The sequence below is a fragment of the Eleutherodactylus coqui genome, chromosome 12, assembly GCF_035609145.1.
Source record: "Eleutherodactylus coqui strain aEleCoq1 chromosome 12, aEleCoq1.hap1, whole genome shotgun sequence".
Classification (NCBI taxonomy): Eukaryota; Metazoa; Chordata; class Amphibia; order Anura; family Eleutherodactylidae; genus Eleutherodactylus; species Eleutherodactylus coqui.
The window spans coordinates 6,168,328-6,194,335 of record NC_089848.1 but is presented as its reverse complement, the minus strand read 5'-3'; the positions used below and the strand labels follow the sequence as shown (position 1 = coordinate 6,194,335).

The 26,008-nt window shown below is 43.6% G+C and overlaps 1 protein-coding gene across 1 annotated transcript in view; it reads right to left on the bottom strand.

The window, feature by feature from the left end:
• TBX20 (T-box transcription factor 20) overlaps window positions 1–25,747 on the bottom strand; it is a 56,490-nt gene extending 30,743 nt beyond the window's left edge. Inside the window, exons 1-3 of the mRNA XM_066584908.1 lie at window positions 25,624–25,747; window positions 23,746–23,980; window positions 9,247–9,411 (exon numbers count right to left, since the gene is read on the bottom strand). Coding sequence (XP_066441005.1) covers window positions 9,247–9,411; window positions 23,746–23,980; window positions 25,624–25,747 — 524 coding nt within the window. The remainder of the gene's footprint in view (window positions 1–9,246; window positions 9,412–23,745; window positions 23,981–25,623) is intronic.
• Window positions 25,748–26,008: the final 261 nt, after the last annotated feature.

The window sequence follows — 26,008 nt, the reverse complement described above, 5'->3', positions numbered from 1 at the left end:
TATAGCTTTGTGTATTGTCAGAATTGTACTGTCCCACAGCAAAAAATTTATCATGTTATTTATTCTGCATGATTAACACAGTAAAAATTTAAAAAAAGACAGAATTGAAGTATTTCCGCTCCCTGCTCTCCAAAAAGAATGAAGAAAAGTTTTGCAATACATTCAAAACAATGGGGTTCATATTTGTGCGAAATTTGTGAGTTTCGCAGCGCACAAATCTTGCAAAATTTTCTCGGCCGCGTGAGGTCAGCCTTAGGGTAGCTTCACACGAGCGTGTGCATACATAGAGCATACATAGGTGCGCATCACTGTACGTGCAAAAACACACATGTGAAGCCCCATGCATTGCCTTCAATGGACCTGCAGCTGCTGCCGGTGGCTCCATTGAAGGCGATGGTCTGCCAGCAGCCCTTAATTGTTTTTCAGGGAAGAGCTTTAAATATAAGCTCCTCCCTGAAAAACAAGCCAAACTAGTGTAAAAAAATAATAAAATAAATTATATATACACTTACCTGTTGCTGAATGAATGACAGACGAGAGCTGCCTGTGATTGGCTGAGCGCCTAAGCCAATCAGAAACAGCTCTTTCAGCAGGCGGGGAGTTTAATTCTCCGCCTTCTGAAAGAACTTCACTGCAGAGCTGGGAACAGCGCAGACAGGATGCGGCTGAGCCCCGGCAGCTGAAGAAAGGTGTGTAATAAGTATGTTTTGGGTTGTTTGGGTTGTTTTTCAGGGAAGGGCTTATATTTAAAGCCCTTCCCTGAAAAACAATCAAGGGGTGCCAGCAGCTCAAAAATCGAAGGAAAAAAGTCACGATTTTGCCTTGATTGTCTTTCGGCAAAATCGCAGTCGCCCATGTGGAACTGGCCTAAGCCAGCATGCACACGGGCAGGTCAGATTCTGGTAACCCTGAAGTGAATTCTGGCTGTGAGCCCGGCCGGTGACCCTGCGTAGAGCACTTTACTGTATTGCGTATGACCGCGGAGGCTTGCAGGAGGTTGTGCGCAGTACAGGTTTGTTTTTTTTGTCTGTTTGTATTTCCAGAGTACACAAAATAATAGGACATTCTCTATTTTTGTGCACATTTGCACACCAAGGCGCCCCATATGGGAGGTACGCAAATGCTCGCTCAATTTGTGTGCAAATGCTCAATACACTGTGCAATACTGTGAAAAAAAGAACACATCTGGACCTCGTTAGGCTTAATAACCATTTGAATTGGGATGTGATTGTGCATACGCTCGCGTAAAGGAGCCCTTACACATGTGTTTAATTTTTCAGTGCCAAATACTAGCGTACATGCAGAGCCCCCACAAGGTGGCGAAGGGAAAGAAAATCCGTCTAATATGCCTAAGGGCTCATGCCCATGGCCATGATGGACTCCGCCAGCAGAATATCATAGAAGAGTCCACCACAGCGCCCCCCCAAAACTCCCTTACTTACCACTCCAGATCCTCTGTACGTGGAGGGCCGCATACGCAGTACAGCGCATGCCGCGCAGGCAATGTCAGATGAGGCGGCCGGGGCTGCGTATTCATGCGATACTTCCGCTGTTCTACAGCGGAACTATAGCATGACGGCTGGCTTTCATTGACTACAATGGAAGCCGGCCGCGCATATTCCCGCGGCATTTAGAACAGGCTGCGGTTTATTTCATGCTGTGGAATTCCGCTGTGGAATTCTGCAATGTGAACATTGAGCTATTAGGTTCTATATAGCTGTGGGGCAACGCGGTGGAAATCCGGCCGTGGGCATTAGCCCTTAAGCCTCTACTGTGTGAGACAACACAGCTCTATGCTGAGCTGTACCCTCTACTGGGGCAAAACTGGTGTTATAAAATACTTTGTTCTAATGCTTCAAGTAAGGGCTCATTCACACAGGGAGCTACGTGCGCAAAAATCCAGCGCTTAAAAAACACGCAGCTATTAGAACCACTGGTTTTCTATGGGAACGATCAGATTCCTTCATCTGAACGTTCCCACAGGAAACCATTGGTTCTAATAGCCACGTGTTTTTTTACGTGCGTGTTTTTGCGCATGTAGCTTGCTGTGTGAAAAAAGCCTAAGATATACTTAATACACTAAATGTCTACATATTTACAGGATGTAAAGAATTTTTTTTTTCTGAATCTAAAACAGCCAAGATGCGATACAAGGGGGTCCCTTTATACTTGACAGGTTCTTCTATAGGGCTGCTATCATAATTTTTCTGGTAAATTTAGTAATAAATTATAGACGGACAACATTTTAAAAGACATATTGGAAAACTAAAATGAATCATAAAGATTCTATACAATATAGCGGAGAATAGTGATCCGTCACCGGGATTTACTAGTCACTATAAAACCTGCACAAACTTCTTTAGCTTCCAAAAAGTTATGTGTTAATCAAGTTTTTATGATATACAGTAAACAAAAGTCCATTATTTGTAAGGACAGTCCATGAATTTCGGTGTTATTGGCTACCCTCGCGAGGACCAACGTAATGATATCATTTGGTCAAATATTTTGACATATCCTGACCACAACAACCATTGAAAAATAACATTGATCTTATTAAATGTGCACCATTTGTAACCAAGTGGAATGATGGTTCTATTGGTAATCAGTTGTTCAATATGAGGCCTCTTTCATACAGGTGTTGTGATTTTTGGCACCCGCATCGTGGCCGAAAAAAATCGCATGGACAGGAGAAAGCCACAAGTCATCGCTAAATCTCCCGTTTTCTTGCCCGTTCACACCGCCAGGCTGCAGTGTATATACGCCACAGCCCGGAATTCCTCCCCTTGCCGGCTGATAGTGGCAATAGAAGCTCCCATAGAAGCCTATGGGAGCTGCCGGCAAGGGGAAAGACTTAAGCAACGCGAGCCAATCAAAACTATATGAACTAACAGGCCTTTCACTAATATTATATGGAATAAACCCTACATGGCGATTTATTTCTACACTTCTTGAAAATGTATTTTCCTATTCTGTTGTTTTCTTTTCCCATTATTGCCACCCATGGATTTATTCCCAAGCTTTACAATCTGCTAATGTCTGCAAGAGTCCACTAACTGCAGGAGAATGCTTTTAAGATAGTTATAACTTTAAAGGAATGAGAGGTTTATTATATTTCTATGACACTATTTGATGTTTTATAGCTCCGTTTTGCTATTTTCCCAACATAATTCTGCTGGTTATAGGCTGAATCATTCTTACATGTCTTGTATATGGAATTACAGTCACGCTAATGTCCAAATTTCTGCTTTTATAGTCACACTGGAAACTCTATTGTAAAACAGTCCTATAAATCATGGGTAAAACTTGGAAGTAAGGAAGCCACGTTATACAAATGTTCTATTTACAAACAGTATTGCTACATGAAGAAAGGGAGTATAAACGTGTTATTGTGAACGGGCCACTGAGTTATCCACCATGTAGAAACTAGTTTATTGTTGCATTACATCAACCTACATGTTGTGTAAATTGTCCTGGGGCAGAAATATAAAAGGAAAATTAAAAAGAAAATATAAATAAAAAATTCTCAGTTTTCACACTTTGCTAGTACCCTGTTTCCCCGAAAATAAGACGTGTCTTATAATAATTTTTGCTCCCAAATATGCGCTATGTCTTATTTTCAGGGGGTGTCTTATTTCGCCGCGGCAAATCCCTCTGTGGCCGCTAATCCCTCAATTGGCCAGCTTTGTGGACGAAATTTCTCAGAAATCTCGTCCACATGGGACAGCAAATCTGTCACGGCAAAGCTGGGAGAAGCCGGTGTTGTGGTGCGGATTCACCGGCCACAGAAACGGAAAAGCGTGCAGCCAGGTCGCTTCAAAACAAGCGGCTGAGTGCCCTGGGTTTTAAAGCAGCGCTTTCCCAGCGGAAATCTCGCTGTTTATCGCTGTGGCCAAACTGCGAAATTTCCGCTGGAAATACGCTCTGTGAGAACCCAGCCTTAAGAATCACACACAGGTTGCATGACTCACACAAAGAGCCATAAAAAAATAAGGGCTGTAAAGTAACGTACCTGTCTGCAGACAGAAGTTCCTGTACCACGTGTAAGCAGGGATGGTATTGCAGCTTCCGGCCACCAGGGGGAGCTCATCACAGCAGACATGTACAGCACAGCAGGGACAGGATAACAGCAGACTGTCTGCAGATCTACCTATACATCTGGAGGTAGGAGCAAACGGGGATGGCAGCAGGGGACAGGCGTCTTGACTTGTCTGCACACTTTACTATGCCATACTATCGGGGGGTGCCTTATATTTGGGACTTCTGCGAATTTCGGGGGGTGTCTTATTTTCAGGGGTGCCTTATTTTCGGGGAAACACGGTAGATTTTTACTTATTCACATCTACTTTAACAATCGCAGGGAACAACAACGTGGTATTAGCTGAATACACCTAAGGGTAGGTTTAGTAGACCCCATAGACAAACAACACCTCACAAGACATGATAGCACGCCGGAGTCCAGAGCTACACTAATGTTTAGCTGCATGGCATGACACTACTGCATCACCTGATAACTTCACACCAAGGTCAGACTCTTGTTGCTAGGTACATCGGTCCTTCCTCTTTACATTGAGATATTTAACACTGTCATCTTACAAGTTGTCCAGAAATGATTAACACCCACCAGCCTAAGCACGGCTCTGAAACTATAGACGGAGTCCACGTCAAAATATGACAAAAATGCTGCCAGAATGTTTTCATTTTTCATTAAACAAAATAAATAAATACAGAACTGTAAGGCCTCCTTCCCACGAACGGATTTCCGCCGCGTAATTCGCGGCGAAAATCCGCTGCGTTGCCCGCAGCTATTAGGTTCTATTGAACCTAATAGCACAATGCTCACGATGCGTAATTCCACCGCGGAATTACGCACTGCGATTTCTCCCGTCCTCACCCGCAGCATGCTCTATTTTCTGCGGGTGAGGACGGGCTGTACGCACTGACGGCTTCCATTGCAGTCAATGGAAGCCGTCCGTTCACGCTATCTCCCGCTGTAACCAGCGGGAGATAGCGTGAAAAAACGCTTTCCCGCCCACCGCCGCGCGTCATATGACGCCATATGACGCGGCCGGCCGCGTCACGTGACACGGCTGGTGACGCGGCGGCGGTGGGCGGTGACGCGGCGGCGGTGGGCGGGGAAGCGATTTCACGCTATCTCCCGCAGGTAAGTATAGGGGCTCTGGGGGGCGCCGTGACGGGCTTCACAGCGTAATATTACGCGGCGGAGCCCGTCATGCTCGTGGGAAGGAGGCCTAAGCCGCCTCCGGGAACCAATAACATGCCGTCGGAATTACAACTAGTGTTTTGTGTGACCATGGCCTCCTCTGGGGGGTTGGACCCTGGGCAGCCACCCAAAATGGACATGTTATAGTCTACCCTTGAATACACCCCTTTGCCTGTATGGATGATCTGACACTGAGCATACCTAAAAGGAAGCCAAGTTTAATCAATCTGATGCAAATTTATTTAATGTATTTCTAGAAAGATACAATATAAAAGAGGTTGTCTCAAAAGCCGGTCTCAGATAGAAACAGACAGCGCCAAACAACGCAGCAACATGTAACATGTAGACCAAGAAAGGCAAAACAGTATCTGCCTAAAGAGATCTGTGTGTCAGATTGTGTGGCTGGGACCTGTGGTTCTACAGGTTTCCATGATCATACCTTCACAGGTGAGGGCTAATTGAGCTGGCTGGGTATGATATTCACTAGCCAATCCCCCTGGTCTGCTGCACATAAATACCAGCTTCACTTGCCAGGGAACGCTGGTCATTTTATCCTGTTTATGCATTCTGTGTTAATTCCACTCAGAGCTGGGTGTTATGCATGTCTGGTCTGTAGTGTCTCTCACCTTCCCTGAGGACAGTCTAGACACCTGTAGTCCCTTTCTGCATCATACCCTGTTTCTCTGAAAATAAGACCTAGCATGATTTTTCAGGATTTTTGAGGATGCTTGAAATATAAGCCCTACTCCAAAATTAAGCCCTGCTTACAGTTAATTAAAAAAGTTAATTTAAATAGTGTCCAGGCAGCTATACACGTAAAAAAGTACAATCTTTTTGAGCAAAAATATAAGACACTGTCCTATTTTTGGGGAAACAGGGTATGCAGACCCCCTTTTCCCTTCCATTTACAGGCGCGGTCTCCAGATGTCAGATGTCTTATGTGTATGTCAGGTAAGTGATGCTTGACAGTGTTTCCTGTATGTCAGTACAGTGTCTGACTCTTTCCCCTTGGTGTGAGGATACTTGCACTGGTAATGGTCTATCTGTATGCATGTGAGCTCTGAGTGGGGTTTCTGTGTTGGGTTTCTCTGTCACCCTAGGGTTTTGCGTTTATGCATGATGTGTGGTGCGTGTCTGTGCAGGTGGCTGGACATGTGTGTGAACAATGTTGCATTTGTTGAGTCTGTGCAGGTGCCAGACAAGTTATATGAACAGTCCTGTTCTATCTTGCGTGCAAGTTCCTGGGGTGTTGGTGTGAACAGCGACATGTTCAGTGTCTGAGAAGGTTTCCAGATACCAGGTGTGAACAGTTCTGTTCTCTGAGTTGGTGTGAGATGCATCCTGTCCTGCTGCATATCGTTTGCCATCCAGGGATCGGTATGTCCCTAGGTTGCAGTGCAAGGTCGTCCTTATTGGGACGATCACCCTTCTTGCAGGCAGGTTTTCACATGGTGGTTTTCCCGTTAGAGTAGGGATATGTTATGTCTGCCTGTAAGACCAGTTCGCAGTCCTACCTGGGTGTTTAGTATGCATTTTATGTGTCCTTATGGTGTTTGTGTGAACGCTGTCTTGCATCCATGCTGGGGCTTGGTGCCCTGGTGTGCCCGGCGGACATAACAGTGTGCTTCAATAAAATGGATTTAATTTTATGTGTTGATATGTTTTGCAGCTGTATGTCCCTTTATGGACATTGTTTGCATCTCACATCAACTGGTCACAGTCCGTGAACAAAAATGGTGCGGTTTCCAGTAAAAGAAGCAAAGCAGATACATTCTTTCCAATTTCTTTCAACCCCGTTGATATGTGTAGCTGTAGAGTAGCATTAGTGATGTAAGCATGAAGGTCTACTAGACCAGGGGTCCCCAACCACCGGGCCGCGGACCGGGGCCGGGCCGTTGGGTGTTTAGCGCCGGTCCGCGGCACCGCTGGGAACTTTTGCTCTAAACACAAGGCCGGCAGGCCGAATCCGGCCCGCTGCCTTGTGTTTTGTGGCCCGCGGCGTGCGGACGCCGCTCACCACTGAAGCGATTACCAGCTGGGGCGCCGGCGCACACTGACGTGCAGCCAGGATTCTCCTCCCCGAGACCCCTGCTCATTAGTTCCGCAGGAGAGGACTCGGGAGGAAGCGTTCTGGGCTGACGTCAGGGCAAGCAGACAGAGAGCGACAGCAGGGAGGAGGTAAGTATATGGGTTGGGAGGCTTCTTACTACTGGGGGGCTGCCTATTAGTGGGGGGTGGGGAGTGGGGGGGCTGCCTATTACTAGGGGGGCTACTTATTACAGGGGAAGGGTCTGCCTTTACGCGGAGCTGCTTACTACTGGGGGGGCTGCCTATTACTGGGGGGACCTGCTTATTACTGGGGGGGGGGGGGGCTGCTTATTACAGGGGAAGGGGCTGCTTACTACTGGGGGGGCTTCATATTACGGGGGGGAACTTCTTATTACTGGGGGGGGAACTTCTTATTACTGGGGGGGTTGCTTACTGGGGGGGGGGCTACTTATTACAGGGGAAGGGGCTGCTTATTACTGGGGGGGCTGTCTATTACTGGGGGGGACCTGCTTATTACGGGGGGGGGGGGAGGATGTTATTACTGGGGGAAGGGCTACTAATTACAGGGGGAGGGGCTGCTAATTACTAAGAGGTGGGGGCTGTCTATTACTGGGGGGGAGATAAATTATATGCTGCCCTATGTGTGTGCTGGTGGGGGGGGGTAGATTATATACTGCCCTTTGTGTGTGCTGCCAGGACATTCTAAATGTCATAATTAAATAAGAATGCACTAAACTCCAACCCCCTTCATAACCCCACCCCATATAACCAAAGCCCTGCCCATGCCCCGCCCAACCCTGCCAGGCCTTGTAAAAATGGTCTTGCTTGAAGGCGGTCCCTGGTGCCAAAAAGGTTGGGGACCACTGTACTAGACTACATGGAGAGATTATGGAAAACTCTTTGGTCAGAATTATCTTAAGGGTACTTTTACAGGTAGAAATAACACTGGTCAGCAAAACAAAAAAATGTTTCTGTATCTGGTTTGGAAACTGGTTGATTCAACTAATTTTGGGGTGCCGAATTTAATGGAAGATCCAGATTCTATCTATCATGTCTTTTCTGTGATACACAGCACTTTTACATAGACAATAATATGGTATTGCCAAATATTGTCTGGTTTTAAATACAAAAAAAAATAACATTCAGAACTCAATAATGTTTTCCTGTTAATGTATTTGTGAATGAAACTCAAAAAAATACCGATCTGCTGAGGTAAGAATGAAGAGAAATGCTTCATGCAGATTACAACAAACACTAAACAGCAGTACAGATCGGCTCATGTCGGTAACCTTCCTGCTCAACTACATTGTTCTGCCGTCTAAAGACCATTTTTAGAGCTTCATCCACTGTGTGTTACATTCAAATAAAGAGTTTAGCTTCGTCACTGATTTAATCTTATACTAATAATTCACCAGAAAATGAGCACAAACACAAAAACCTTTTAAAAAATGTTAAAAAAATCTAAATTACATGAAAACCTTACGTGTTACATCATTTCTAAAGGTAAATTCAGATTCTACACCCAAAAAACCATAAGAATTGATACATCGCATACCAGATACACAAATGCTGTTGAGCAGTGTTATCGTTCAGCCAGGCGAACAATCTAACAATGTCGCAGTTTGCTCGTTCACTCAAGAGGTCAGTTTAAACACAAAGATAAATAATGTATTAATTTCTTGAACAGGATGGTTCAGTTCGTTGCAGCAGTGAACGAGGATGACTGAAAGATTAGTGTTTTAACCGAACAATTAGTGAACGAGCCAACGATGGTTTTCATGCTTGCATGAAATGAACGATTAAAGATAAGTGATTCTCGTTCCTCGTTCCATCGCTGGCCGTGTTTACACGGAACGACTATGCAAATTTGAATGTTCCAGCAATTTTTTTCAACGATGATCGTTCCATAGAAAAGTACCTTCAGTCACATTATCACTTGCTGTAACTATTACACCATAACTGCTGATGTAACCTACCGAGCGGGTAGAGGAGGGTCGGCCTTTCCTGCCACCAGCCAAGATGATCTGTGGTAGGCATATCTGTATCTCTTATTGTCAACTGGCACTATATCCATGAGAACAATGTACTTTGCATCTGGATCGACTCCTGAAAATGAGACCCTGATTGTAGGAAACATCCTCCTGGAAAGGGCAAAAGACATAAAGAAGAAGGTTATAATGAATTAGTAGTAAAAGCATAGATTCTGCACACAGCACATGCTAAATCACTATAATTCTGCCTGCACATCTGCAGCAGGGATTCTGTTTTCCTGCTCCCTTTGTGGAGCCAAACAACGCCAAACGAATATCATTGAGTATAATGGGGTCCGTTCAGCGCTATTTCTTCCAGTATTCTGTAACGGATCTGCAAGGAACTTCCAATGTGAAGGCAGCCTAAAGGTGCCTGTCCACGGGCGTGATATCTATCAGATAGGGCTGACCGGCGGAGAATCGGCGGCGGCTCCGGCTCCCGTGGCGGAGATCTGGCGCCGGACTTCGCATTGCCCGCGGACAGGGGGCCTAAGAGTGCAAAAAACATTTTTACAGCAAAGATTGCTGCAGTGTTGGTTCACCATAAAAAGCAATTACCTGATAGATCATTATCTGATGTATTATTTCACAGTGTCCCCCAACTGCAGTCCATAAGGGAGCCATACAGGTCATGTTTTATGGATATCCTATAGGATATGCTGAAAACACAACCTGTTGAGGTTCCCCAAGGACTGGAGGTGATAAACCCCGCTATAATCAGCAGTAGTAGTATTTGGTATTAATAATGATTACACGGTGCAACAAATGTATTTTAAATTTTCATAACCGAAAGTAATTGATATGTTTCTGTAAAATTAAAACCTGCTGATTAAACTGGTAAAACTGAACAATAGCAGCATGTCTTGTTTTCAAGTTATTTAAAGGGGTTGTCCCGCGCCGAAACGGGTTTTTTTTCCCCAATAGCCCCCCCGTTCGGCGCGAGACAAACCCGATGCATGTGTTGAAAAAAAAAAACGGATAGTACTTACCCGAATCCCCGCACTCCGGTGACTTCTTACTTGCCTTGCGAAGATGGCCGCCGGGATCTTCACCCTCGGTGGACCGCAGGTCTTCTGTGCGGTCCATTGCCGATTCCAGCCTCCTGATTGGCTGGAATCGGCACACGTGACGGGGCGGAGCTACGAGGAGCAGCTCTCCAGCACGAGCGGCCCCATTCAGAAGGGAGAAGACCGGACTGCGCAAGCGCGTCTAATCGGGCGATTAGACGCTGAAAATAGATGGCACCATGGAGACGAGGACGCCAGCAACGGAACAGGTAAGTGAATAACTTCTGTATGGCTCATAATTAATGCACGATGTATATTACAAAGTGCATTAATATGGCCATACAGAAGTGTATACCCCCACTTTGTTTCGCGGGACAACCCCTTTAACCCCTTAGAGACCAAGCTTTTTTTTTGTTTTAAAAAAAATCATAACTCCTTTATTTATTCATCGCCGTCGCTGTATGAAGGCTTGTTTTTTGTGGGACGACTTGTATTTTTCAATGGTGCTATTTAATGTACCATATAATGGACTGAAAAACTTCTAAGGAGTTTTAAGTGGAGTGAAATAAAAAAAAATAAAAAAATTCTGCCATCTTTCAGCGCGTCTTCTTTCTATAGCCAACAAACTACAACAAAAATGACCTGATGACTTTATTCTGTGGGTCAGTACGATTACTACGATACCAAACTTGTGTTTTTTTTCTAATTATTTTCTGCTGCCATCTTCTGCGCGCAATAACATTTTTATTTTTCCGTCCACATAGCTGTGCGAGGGCTCATTCCTTGCAGGACGTCCTGTAGTTTGCGTTAGTACTAATTTGGAAAACATACGAATTTTTGATCGCTTTTTATTGCATTTTTTCTTGGAGACTGAATGACCAAAAAGGTGCATTTCTGGTGTTCCTAATTTTTTTCGGACAACGTTCACCGTGCGTAGTAAATAATGTGTTACTTTGTTAGATCAGACTTTTACGGACGCAGCGATACCAAACATGTATTTTTGTTTTATGATTTTGATTGCTTTGTTTAGTCTAAGCAATGACCTATAAAAACACAGTTCATTAATTATAACTTACTGGTAGATGATCCGCAGCATTTCCGCCATGTGGAAACCTACCCTATGTAGTAGCCCAGTACATCATCCTCGTCCCCTCCATAAATGTCATACATGTTTGTCTTATGTGGAGGCACTTTCCAAGCCTGTCTTGTCATTTTCAGTGTGTTTGTTGCACAGCTGCGACGCTTGAGAGGTTAACTTTAATAAAGTCTGCATGTAAAAGTATCAAGTTTTTCATGTCATGTGGAATGAGGGAAGGTATAAATAGGAGTGGTTGAGAGCAGGAAGAGGTTTCAGACGAGGACAGTGCGGAGGTACACCACGCTGTCTAATTTTCTTATGCGGCTGTCCAGAGCCAGGGTCACCTGGCCTGCACTGTCATTTGCCTGCAATGTAAAGTCTTAGGCTGCCTGTCCACAAACGTTTTTGCATTGCGTTCCCCACGGCGATAATCCGGCCGCGGGGAACGCAATGCATGCTTTCCATAGTGTTGCTATGGAAAGCTTAGGCCGCTGTCCACGAGAGGAGAATCATAGCGATTCTCTGCTCGCCAGCGGCAAATCGCAGCATGCTGCAAATTTCCGCGATCCTCCGCGGTCAGCCTGTCTGTCAGATAGGCTGACCACGGAGAGCCATATGCAGGCCCCTGCTCCCGGGCGGCGGCTCCTGCGGATGGAGATCCGCCGCGGGATACCGCAACGCCCGTGGACAGGCAGCCAGTGTAATCTGTTCAAGTTTGCAATAAACGTTTATGCTGGGCCCTAACCATTCCTAGGGACCTGTGATACTCAAAGACTGCTTCTGTCTGTGTTTATTCTCCGCCAAAGATCATTCTGGTGTGTAGGAATGGTGGCGTCACCCGTGACAACTACAACTACCATTTTTCCTGTGTTATTGGCATTCCCTATCATAGGGGTGTCTACGGTGGCCTACAGTAATACCCTGGCCTTGACTGCGTATATCCCTTCAGGAAAGGAGTTTGGCAAGTACCACCATGACAAGCCATCACTTTAGCCTCCCAGCTCCTCACGTATGTCAGGTGGCCGGGGTCTCCATATGGGATGCTGCCCTCTATGTTACATAAACCTACCCTTAGAGTGTTCAGTCAGTTGCGCAATCACTTTGTTATTCTTTTTATCAAGCAAGGTTAATGGAGAGCCGACTGGATTAATTGTATAGGCATATTTCTAAAAGATACAATACAACAGCAATTGGATTACATTATTCCCCATAACTGGAAAACCTTACGTGGCAGAAAAAAATGGATATCATATTTGAATTCAGCGCACTAAAATTACTATGGGCCGCCTATCTGCTTATTGGTTACAAAAATTGTGTTGCACAGGGTTATTGGAACTCTTTACAAGCAGCGGCCCTCCAGTAGTGGCAGCCGGAAACTGTAAGTCTCATACAGTTTTTCATAATTTTTTACTTAACTTGTGTTTAGAGCTCTTTTGGGAAGCAATTTTGATTTAAAAGATATATTAAGTAATTGCTTTGTTGCAATCCCCCAATGTGCATCTTCTTTGAACCTATACTTGAAAAATTGATTTGATTGAAGTGTTCCAAAACACAAGAATTTCAGATTTAATGAAGGTTTTAATCCGCGCAATAGATTAGATAACAGAAAACCTTTTTTTTTGCATCGGTTGTTTTATCTAGAATCTGTTCTTCCACAGCAATGTGGAACCTGGGTCTTCAGTTATCTAAATCGTTTGGTTGGTAAAATTAGTACAACACCACATTAATTTTACAGGGTTAATATTTTTTTTCATATAGGACCAGTTGGTGTTGGATAATGTTTTTGCTTCAAAATATGAAGCAATGAGTTAAAAACTATTTTGTGCTTACTCAAGTTCATACACTTTGTAAAATAAATCCCACTCCTAGAAGAAGTTATTTTTCCAAAAAACCTGGCATGCAGTTCAGGCAGATATGTAGATGATGAAAGTTGGGGTGATTAGATGTCACTGGAGGCCCTAAAAGTAGTTCCCCCCATGGCCTATAAAAGGCTCTCAGAGGCTCCTTGTGTGTAGTGACCTCTTCTTCCGCTTGTGTAGAGTTTGTTGACCACTAGATGCCTCTACGACGCAGAGAAAAGATTTCACCCCGTTACCAGAGTCTGAGAGGGGCGCATTATTGGGAAGTGGGAAGCTGGATGGTCGTATCAATGAATTGTCCCCCACTGGGCCGTTGTGACCAGGCTGTTAGGAGGTGTTGGGACCAGTGGATGTGTGAGGGCACATAAGGCGACCGGGCTCAGGACCCCCCTCAGACCACCAATAGAGAGTGAATTGTCCTCCAGGCTGACTAGGCTGTTAGGAGGTGTTGGGACCAGTGGATGTGTGAGGGCACATAAGGCGACCGGGCTCAGGACCCCCGTCAGACCACCAATAGAGAGTGAATTGTCCTCCAGGCTGACCAGGCTGTTAGGAGGTGTTGGGACCAGTGGATGTGTGAGAGCACACAAGGCTACTGGACACATGGTTCCCTTAACAGACCACCAGTAGAGAGGATTGTGAGACAAGTATGAGCAGTTCCAACTATTTCATTGTCCATCATCCAGAGGCAGGTGATACCATTGTGTCTGTCAAAACCATTTCCAGGTGCTTGGCTGTAGGACATTTGCTCTCATTGCACCCATTATGTGTATTGCCTTTGACACTCAATCACCATTGCATCTGTTAGCAGTGATGTTGTGGACGCTATAGAGTGGAACTGGGTTGTCTACAGCAATGAATCCACGTTAATGTTACCATGCGGAGGTTGCGGGTCCTCCTGGGGCAGCAGTGTGCGGGGTCCCGCGATCGGGGTGCGTCCCCCGGCTTGTTGTCCAGCTGCCGAGTGCCTGGCCGGCGTGGTGCTGGTGCCGTGCACGCGCGAACACCTGTCAGTGCAGCTGCCGTGCACGAGCTCCTTTTTATTGTGTTCTGTTGGGAGTTGTCTGTCTTCCTCTTTCCGCCCCCGGGTGGAGGCTTTTGTTTAAAGGTCAGGCAGAGACTTGCAATCACTGCCAGTTATTGGTCTCACTCAGTGTGCTAGCTAGTCTGCCTCTGTTGGTCTCCTGCTTCTGTCAGTTTGTCTGCTTTTCGCTTGCTATTATTTGCCAGGTTTTTCCATCTGCCTCGGTTCTGCTAGTATTGTTCGTGTTGGTTATTGACATCTGCCTTTCCTGTCGGTATTCTACCCTTTCCATCCAGGTACGCCAGTGTCCCTTTTTCGGTCCCTAGTGAGAGTAGGGACCGCCTCCCCGGTTGCCTGCCTGGGGTTAGACAGGAGTGGAGGCAAGTAGGCAGAGACAGGGTTGTTGGTGAGATCTAGAGCACCCGGGCTGGGGTATCAAGGGTAGTATACCGTAACAGTTTAGTTTGGGCACTGACATCAGTCGTATTCGTGTCTGGAGACCTCAGGGTGAGCACCTCAATCCTGCCTTTGCTGTGGAGCGACACACTGCCCCCTGCTGGTGTGATGGTCTCCGGGGGCCATCGTATACGTCAGTCGGTCACCCCTATTAGTGGTACAAGGGATAGTGATAGCTCAGCGATATGTTCAGGACATCCTGCAGCTACATGTGTTCCCCTTATTGCATCTTCCAAGAGGCAGCGACATAATGTCTGGCTGCACACACAAGGGCGTCACAGGAGACCCTACAACATTGTCACACTTCCATGGCTGCCAGGTCCACCAGATTTATCACCAATAGAACATGTATGGGACCATCTGCATTGACAGCCTATGATTTTACATGATCTGTATCACATCTTGTATCCAAGCTAGAGGCGGTACAATTGGGTACTAGAGCCTCCATTTCCATCTGCATCACATCTTGTAACCAAGCTTAAGGTGGCTTAACAGGGTACTAGAGCCTCTATGCCCGCCTGTATCACATCATGTATCTAAGCTAGTCAGCCCAAAAAAAAAAAAAAAAATCTCATGTGCTATTTTTCAAGTGCATTAAAAACATATGAAAATCATAAGTATATAGATACGATGTGATGCATTTTGGAAGAAAAACAAACTCTGCCACATCCAGAATCGCAATTTTATGTTATCACTTACTCAGTTACACATTAAAGGGGTTGTCCCGCGAAACAAAGTGGGTCTATACACTTCTGTATGGCCATATTAATGCACTTTGTAATATACATCGTGCATTAATTATGAGCCATACAGAAGTTATTCACTTACCTGTTCCGTTGCTGGCGTCCTCGTCTCCATGGTGCCGTCTAATATTCAGCGTCTAATCGCCCGATTAGACGCGCTTGCGCAGTCCGGTCTTCTCCCTTCTGAATGGGGCCGCTCGTGCCAGAGAGCTGCTCCTCGTAGCTCCGCCCCGTCACGTGTGCCGATTCCAGCCAATCAGGAGGCTGGAATCGGCAATGGACCGCACAGAAGACCTGCGGTCCACCGAGGGTGAAGATCCCGGCGGCCATCTTCACAAGGTAAGTAAGAAGTCACCGGAGCGCGGGGATTCGGGTAAGTACTATCCGTTTTTTGTTTTTTTATCCCTGCATCGGGTTTGTCTCGCGCCGAACGGGGGGGCTATTGAAAAAAAAAAAACCCGTTTCGGCGCGGGACAACCCCTTTAATAGGCTATTAGCAAATTTTGCTGACGTCATCAGTACAATGCAATGTCAAAAGAAAGCAAAATCAAATCTGCAAACTAAGGGCATATTCACACGGCAAATGCAATTTTGAGGCAAATTTACATTACAAATTTAGTAATGATTTACTGCGAGTGCGTTTTACATCAGTTTTGTTTCGCGTTTTCATTTTTAATGTGAGTTTCATCAGTTTTTCCTGCATATGGAAAAAAAAGGAAGGTGGCTCAATTGATGTAATTTAAAACTCCCCTTAAAGTCCATAGCTGCATGAAAAGAAAAAACTGTAGACACGCATCCTGTGCAGGTGCATTCCATTTCATTCATGCACCCATTGAGTTGAATGGGCGATTCTGGTCCAAGAATTTTTTACACAGAACATCGGTCTGTTAAAAAAAAATAAAGTTGAATACAGACATTATCTTTCATGGGTCCGAGTTCTGTCAGTTTTAAACTTGCACAAAACTCAGACATTAAAGGGGTTGTCCCGCGCCGAAACTGTTTTTTTTTTTTTTCAATAGCCCCCCGTTCGGCGCGAGACAAACCCGATGCATGTGTTGAAAAAAAAAAAAACGGATAGTACTTACCCGTATCCCCGCGCTCCGGTGACTTCTTACTTACCTTGCGAGGATGGCCGCCGGGATCTTCACCCTCGGTGGACCGCAGGTCTTCTGTGCGGTCCATTGCCGATTCCAGCCTCCTGATTGGCTGGAATCGGCACACGTGACGGGGCGGAGCTACGAGGAGCAGCTCTCCAGCACGAGCGCCCCATTCAGAAAAGAAGACCGGACTGCGTAAGCGCGTCTAATCCGGCGATTAGACGCTGAAGATTAGACGGCACCATGGAGACGAGGACGCTAGCAACGGAGCAGGTAAGTGAATAACTTCTGTATGGCTCATAATTAATGCACAATGTACATTACAAAGTGCATTAATATGGCCATACAGAAGTGTATACCCCAACTTTGTTTCGCGGGACAACCCCTTTAAGTATTCCACAGACGAATGTATGTGCAAATACCCTCCCTGAAACGGAGCTTATTTGCACATGAACAAGGCTTGTCCGCATGGTCACACCTTTCACCTTGCTTTTTAGACCTGCCATAGACATCTATGGCATCTTTCTGCCTAAGACGCCGAAGGATAGGGCACGTCTTAGCTTTTCTTGAACGTAGGAGATGCATGAGAAACAAAATCATGAGAATGAACCGTTGGAATCAGTGGCTTTGATTTGATGCTTTATACAGGTGCAAGTTTCACGCACGCAAAAAGCTGCACAAACACGTTCGCTGAAATCCTCCATGTGAAATAGCCATTGGGACATTTTCATATGGCTACGAAAATCACGTGAGATTTGTGCGATGTGAGATGCGCAAATCCCATATGAATAGGAACTTTATTTTCATATACATGAGTGATTTTTTTCACGGATCACATGTTCTATTATTGGGTGTTCCCTCGGAATGCCTCGTCCATTGTTTTCAATGGGGCTGGAAAACACATTGCCTGGCGTGCGAAGTGCACTGAAGTGCAATGCGAGGTTTCCCATTGAAAACAATGGCTAACACTTGCCAATCCTCCGCCTCGACTTTGATTTTTTAAACACGAAAACGCCTCGCATCCCCACCTTTTGATGAGTGCAGCGTATTTGTCTTATCAAAGGACAAGACTTCTATCTATACCGCAGGCATAGGGTATGTTCTGTGCATGTCCTCTAGATGTCATGATGCACAAATTGTCATAGAAAATACGGGCGACTTACATCAATCTGTCATAGCCACAACAATGGCATATGAAGAATAGATCATATTTACTATTGTTTTTGCAACATTTTCTTTATAAAATGGGATATGGATATATAGTTGCACTATTGCAACATATTTATCATCTTAATATGCCACAACAATGGAGGGAGTGCATGTATTGCAGGGTAAACCTGGCATAACCTGGCATAAAGACTCCTCCATAGTTTTCTTTGCATGAAAAGGGCCTTAGGAGGCAAAGAGCCATCTATCATTTAACAAGACAACTATATTATAAATGGCACACAGTGGGTGGGGAGGAGAGTTACAGATTTTGCATTAAGGCACAAAAAAGTAGGACCTGCCCTATGTTGTATTTGGACACCAAAGAGCCCCATAGAGGTCTATGGGGGGTGCACAAACACAAGCAGATATGTGCTAAACGCTGCTCATACCCGCAATTACTGGCACCTCGTTAGGCATTCCCCTGCCCGTGTGACTGAGCACTGTCTGATACAGTAATTGTGCAGGCACGCATGCAAAATACAACTGTTCACTGCCCAAAATAAATTGCGAAACACCCTTAGGCTTCTTCCACATCTGCATCAGGGGTTCAGTTTTCCTGCTCCGTTCGGAAGGCAGGAAAGCGGAATCCTGTAGCGGAATGGATGGGTCTTAGGATGGAACCGAACAGCGCCAAATGGACCCCAATATCTATAATAAGGTCCATTCAGTTTGCTTTCAACTGACTGGCATTTTACTGTATGATAAAGTCCTGCATGAAGAAGTCCTTCTGGTATTTTGTGCCGGAACTGCAATGGAACCTCCGAACAGAGATCCCAGCGCAAATATGAAAGCATCTTACTAAGTTTAAGTCAATCTGCATCTTTATACTCAAAAAGCTATTTCCTGATGTGTCATAGAGATATGTCAGGGGACAATGGGATCTGAGTGCTAGTGAGAAGCCCACTAGACAGACCCAACAACATCTCTCCCAAGTGAAGCCCTAATCAGTTGAAAACGGACCAAGGAGTATCGATGGCTCTCTGCAGCACCTCCTGCATTCTAGGAAGGGTTCTCAGCATAGGGATCCCTCTGATTTCTACAATGTGCTCATTCAGGTTGAACATAGAGAATAAACACTCTAAGGGCCCTTTCACACAAACGTATGTGTTTTTATGTTTTCTCCCTGGCGTCGTAAAATTGCATGAAAGGACTTTCTTCCCCGTGGGCAATTAGCGTTTTCTTGCCCATTCACATAACAGTGAGCGTGGTTTTTAGTGGAAAAAATACGTCACATCCCGGAAAACCCTCACTTGGCTGAAGTCCTCTGAATTGACTTTTAATGACTACATAGAGGCACCTGTAAGCTTTTCGCAGTGTTGGCCACTGCAAAAATGCCCCCCTTTTTTCCCCTGCTCCCATAGGAGTCTATGGGACCTGCTGTCGTATATTGGCCAAAAGATAGTCCCAGAACTATCTTTTTGCCCAACGTATATGTGTTGGCGTGTATTTCAGCCGCACATGTTCCGTTTTTTACAGTTCAATGTTTTTACTCGCGTATATTCGCCCATGTGAATGGATACATTGGAGACCAATGCCTCAGATGGTCGCGTATATCAGCCAGGCATAAAAACATTGAAGTTTATATGCTCATGTGAAAGAGCCCTATGGTAGAAGACAAGGTCATTCATTTGGGGGGATTCTTAGGCAGGTCTTTGAATTCTGTTAAATTAGTATTAAAGTATAACTCAGAATAAACTGTGGTTGACAGTAACCAAACCCTGTGCGTTACTCATGCAGATAATTATTGACAACGGTGATATGGAACCAGTCCGGTTGTGGTTGCATCTACAAGCGGCTCTTTGTATGACATGCTGGAGTAGTATTGGAGTAGTGGAGTAGTGATATTGGAGTAGTGATCACAGCGTGACGTTTAGAGGCGCACGTCTGTCAGGTCGAGTCTGTTGTACGTATTTGGCAAATTAGGATAGTTCATATCTCACAGTACTGTGACTGTCCAGCCACAAGACTTCACAGGTTCGGATTTTGAGGCTCATTACACAGATACGCAAGACATGTATTTCACATATGCTATTTTTGTTGTATTTTACCCATGTTATGTTATTACAGGGTAACTCTATAGAAACCACGGAATGGTTAAAAATCAAGTTGCATCAATAAGTCTTTGATTACTGTGCAATCGCTTCTCATGGACCCAATGGACCCAATGTCCCAACTGTGGTGATGCAAAGACATTTGTAGATGTAATGATCATGAACTCCACTGATTGCCAAATACATGCCACAACTGCATGTAAACGGGATGTGTTATTTCCATCCGTATTATGTCCCAGCGTCATGTTTTATCCCCAATGAAATGTTTTGTTGGATTACTTGATTAGCTTAGAAGATTGACATTGATAAAGTATCAATAATCTGTTAGGCCTCGTACATACCAGCGTGGTTATTGCGCAGTATAGGAGCGTGAAAAGATGGCGTCTAATAGAATCAATGGGTTCCTATAGAAACGTTCATATGAAGGAATTTTAGACACGCAAAAAGTTTGCACTTAGCGAAGATGGAGCATGTGTGTGCAAAGCTTGCATCTAAGGTCCGTCGTACGAGATTGGATAGGACTTGACCTGTCTTTGGTGCGTGTTACGCAGGAGTTTCAATAGACTCCTATGGGAGCTGGATAACACGCAGTTCCCGATTGTGTGAACGGGCAACTTCATCACTAATTAAGCTTGAGACTTAATAGCTGGAAATCAACCATTCCCGCTTTCTTTAGTGTAGTGTAGCCGCAATCTTTTCACGCGCCTATGGTGTGCTAAAACCACGCTGGTGTGAACGAGCCCTTAACCATCAAGCCCCATAAGGACCTTTCACACAGGATGAAATTATCCGCAAGACGCATGTTTTGTCAATGAGTGCAGATTTTGTTGCGTTTTTAACTGTGGAATGTATTCTACGGAATGGCTTGTTGAATTTCTTGTGTTTTTGTTTTGCACAGACATTAATTGCAGAATTACGTCTAAATGTTAAAAATCTGCAACAACAATTCTGCAAGACGTCCTTAATTCTGCAGCAGGAAGCTTTTCTGCAGCAGAGTTTAATCTTGCAGTTTTGATGTAAAGATGGGCGGATTTCAACAGCTGTGAAATTCATGCCCCATAGGAATAACACTGTATCGGAAATATCCATCCACCTTGTGTGAAATATTTCTGCAAAACATGCCTGTATACATTTAGGTGAAGGAGTAGAAATTTCCAGCAGATTTATGGATCTTTCACACAAGTGTAGGCGTTTTCACGTTTCCTTGTCCATGCCGTTTATTGGCATAAATGGACGTTTTTCCGTGATCACGACCAGCGTTTTCTCGTCCATTCACACAACCGCGAGCATACTTTTTAGAGATAAAATAAAAAGAGCGGTTGACGTATATCAGGCAAAAGATAGTTCCAGAATTATCTTTTTGCCCAGCGTATATGCATCGGCGCGTATTTCAGTTGCATATGTTTCATTTTTGTATATTTGCCCATGTGAATGAATGTGTTGGAAACCAATGGCTCAGATGGTCGTGTACATCGGTTGGGCGTAAAAACATCGCTATTTATGCGCTTCTGTGAATGAAGCCTAAGGTGTGTCTTTAAGTGCATCTTGCAGAAATATTCCGCATGTGTGGAAGGTCCCTATAGGTGAGTATATGTATACATATGGTACATTTGTTGGCAAATTTTTCTGCAAAATCTGTTCCATACAGCTGATTGAAGCTTATTTCTGTACAAAGACTTCTGAAAATTCCATCCAGATGAATGGGATAGTCAAAAACTTTCTTCGATAAATCTGCCGTTTGTGATCATATCCTAATTGTTCAGTGCTGTGTTTTAAATCTGCTTCTGCAATCCAGCAGGTGCAGGTTGGGTGCCCAATTGTAGAGACTCTGGAAAGAAGCTAGTAGTAGTTTATTACCACTTTTGCCTTCTTTGTTTGTACATGTGCAGTGCTAAATGAGCACTATTGTATTGAATAGAAGCAGCAGTAGTGACTGATCACATGATAGTCAGGTGTCCTCAGTATGGCAGACCCAGATCAGCTCTGCATGTGACTAATGTCCTATAAGGGACCTTACACACAGGACGGAATATTCCACAGCAGCGTTGTGGATATGCCGTCATGTGGAATATTCAGCCCCAAAATGAGCACTGTTAATGTAAGGATTTTTTGACATATAATTGAAAACAGCAGAATCCTGCCAGCATTTCCACATCAAAATCTGCAGTTATCAGTGCGGATTTTGATACAGAATTCCGGGTATTCTGCAATGCTGCTCCTGTGTGAAAGATCCTTACATGCCCCAGTTACAGGGGAAAACTGCATAGCAAAAATATAAAGTTTTGTTGTTCACAGGGTTTTTTTTTTGATTACTTAAACATAAGTAAAAACAAAAAGAAGAACCCATATCAGGTAAATGTAATAAGAGAAATTTTTTTTTCTTTCTGCCTAATTTACTCCTTATAATAGTAAAAGAGTTTCTTACTATAAAAATGGCATGAAAAAAATTGTACATCATAAAAACACAAAGCCAACCTACCAAATAAACAAACTGCACCAAATCACTAAAAAGTGTCTGCTGATGAAAGAACAATACACTATTCATTAAGAGGTTACAGTATTGGCGGCCACTATCAGTGTATAGCCTCCACATTGGTATATCCTTTTTTCCCCACTTCATTACTGAGTTGCAATAACATTTTCATTTCATTAGTGGGATTTGCCCTTTTCTAAAACAAGCTCAATTAATTGGTCTTTTTGAAATAAATGTTTGGCTGCTGTCATACCAGTGTTAGGGTCAGTTCGGGTTCTCCGTCTCTCTGCTCCATTTTTGAAGGAGGGAAACAGAAATTTAACAGAAAAAATTGATCCATTTTTGTCCCTATTCATTTCAATAGGGTTTCAAAAAATAGAAAACAAGTGGAATTAAAGCAAATGAAAGGCTTTCTGTTTGATTTCCGCTTTTTTTATTTTTTTATTTTTATTTTTTTAAACCCTATTGAAATCAATGGGGGGAAAAAACTGAACTGTTTTTTCAATTTTTTCTGTTTCTCACCTTCAAAAATGGAGCAGAGTGACAGACACCCTGAACCGACCCTAATGCAATTGTGAAAGCAGCCTTTATACATTTAACTATAAATATCTATATAAATGTGGCCTTTTTTTATGAAACAACTTAATGAAACTTATCTCACTAGGGGGTAAGAATTAGTTAATAGAATTGTCAGCCAGTGTTTTCCCTGGAAGATTTCCTTGTCATTTTCTGAGGTCCCTGAACCTCATGTCAGCTATACAAATTGTGTGTAAGGTATATGCTGTCATTTTTATTGTTAGATATTTTTGTTTTAGGGTGCGGGCAGACGAGCGTAGGCGTATTTACGTTCGCACGAGCGCAACGTATAATCGCCCGAGCGATCGTTTTTCACCGATCACGACCAGAGCTAGAAAGCGTATTTTCGTTTGTTCCTACTTTGCAAACGGTCTTTTCGGCGATCGAATATGCGTTGGCGCGTATTTCGGTCGCATATGTTCCGTTTTTTTTTCGAATTGCCGTTTTTACGCGCCGTAAAATCGCCCATGTGAATGAATACATTCGAAACCATTGCCTCAGATGGTCACGTATATACGTTTGGTCGCAAAAACGCGCCATTTATGCGCTCGTCTGCCCGCACCCTTATGCTGTGGAGCTCAAAGATAATACACATATGTTTTGGAATGACCATTAAATACATCCTATTGCTTTTCAACACCTATAGCAACATGGGATAATGTGTGGCATGCAATCAGAAAACAAAACTGGCTGCATATTATTACAGGATTATAGTTATTAATAAGTCATATTATGCATTCAATAGTTATCCTTAATAATTATCATAATTCTAACTGGCTACATTTAACCAAAATTCAATACACATACATATTTTGCCTTTTTAAGTTTTCAGTTTTTAGTAACTCTTGTCCCTGACCACAAGTAAATCTCACCTGCCAGACTTGGTAATGATCATTTCTGTGCCTAAGTCATGGAATTTGTCCCAAAGTTCTTTGGTTTCCAAGCTGCAAGAAATCTTGGCCATCTCTTCGCTGGGGATGATGGGAGTAGTGGGGATTAAAGGCTCTGTACACAGAGTAACTGGACTGCTGCTAAAGTCCCCATGAGGGTCCACACTGGATATGTCACTCAGAGGCTGCCCACATGATGACTTCTCCACAAATTGTTCTAACACAAAGGAAATATAGAAATGACTGAATTAACCAAGACACCAAGAAACAGTCCTGGGAAGTCTCTCTTTAATTTAAAAGCAATTGAATGTACTGGACTGGTGATGAGAAAGATAAAACTGTGCATTAGTGTCCATTCATTTCATATCATTGAGGGACATCATGTATAAAGTGTAGTGAAAAGTAATACAACTGCATGCTGGTAGAGTATGACAAACACTATTCATTACTTGATATGCAGTAAAGTATTCTTCAGAACTGTACTAAAAGGTAAAGTAGGAGGAATTACAGCACATAAAATGCTAAGTAACTAATCCATCAGCTTTTGGAAATTATACAAGTAATATTAGTCCTACTAATTTTAATACGCAGAATTGTAGCATATATTGTAAGATATGCCATCACTTTTAAGGTTTATCCAGTCCCTAGTTGATGACATGTAAATATACAGATTACTTCTTCTGTTTAACACCATAAAGACACAGCGTACAACAGGAGGACACATTGTGGCATCTGCCTTGGAACTATTAGAAACAAAGTATACAAAAATATCTTCAATCGTATTAAACATTGAAACTATCGTATATATAAACAGAACAGTGAAACCTTGCAATAAAATATTTACTTTGTGAAGCAATGATTGACCCGAGTTTGTGACTACTAGTTTACCAGATGTTATTGATCATGTGCAAAGTGGGCACTGGATTTAATAAAGAAGCACTATTTATAATAGATAGATACCGTAGATAGATGGAGAGAGAGAGAGAGTACATATTTGCATTTCTATATGCAATATTGTAGCATTTCACTGCTTTGGATTGCATTATGTTATTTGATCCCAGCATTACCTAACGGTTCTCTTGCAATAACGAGAGACAGAGAGCTCAGTTTATCCATTGCGATGTAAATAGTGTCTATATATATATATATATATATATATATATATATATATATATATATGTTTAGACAAGTTGTATAAACGACCTACGACAAAAATGACCAGCCATATTTTGTAAATTTTATTGATGATGCGCAGATTCATCATTTATAGAAGGAAGCATTTTGTGAGGTGCCCATAGTCATACAACAGTGCTACTTACTGCCCTTATGCATGAGTTAGTATTTTTTATTTAGCTTTTAAATTATTATTTCTTCCCTTACCCAAGATTTGTGTGAGGGAAATCTATACATATGAAAGTTTTCTCTCTGGCTAATAGCCGGACAGTTTTCGGTGGAAACAGTCCCGAGGCTTTAGAAGAGGAAGGGCTGATTTTAGTTTTTCCATGTTTGCTTGTTTTTAATTATATTGAAAAATTGGTGTACAAATGGTATCAAACTTTCAACCAGTAGCGAGTGCTGTCTGGGGCAGGGGAATGCTAGATTTTATATATACATATGGTCTATAATAGACGATATAATGCACACTGCCTATAGAATTATTCTGACAAGGGAAGCTTCCAAGTCTAAGTAGCATTAGGAATTAGCAATAAAATTCCACCTTATGGTGTAGATATATATATTCGATTTTTTCCTTCATCCCGTGAAGCGCTACATTGGATAATTTTTTATTTTGGATGTGCATATGTATACATTGCATTTCTTCTCTTACATGAACATAGGCAAGAAATTTTCTGTACTCACCCAGCGGCTTGATTGTGCTCTCAGTGTCCTTATCCTTGACTGTCCCGCTAGACATGATGGCCGCAATGGAAAAGGCATTAGCCCTGGAGGAGAGCTGGGGCTTGGGAGAAGCTGTGAACTCCATGCTAAACTATGTCTCCACCAGGTATAGAAGCAACAAGTAGCCCACTTCCCTAGTGTCTTTAGAGGTGCAGTGGACAGGACACAGGGGCCAGGGAGAGTTCTAGGAGCAGCACATTATTATTGAGTCTTCTCCAGGGGCTGCTGCTCTCCTTGGGATGTTGGCACTAAGTGTAGGAGAGTGTTGCTGGCATGAGGTCAGGAGGAGCCGGGGTGGGTCTAGAGTATTGGCTGCAGCTGCACTGAATGTAGTAGTGTGTGGACT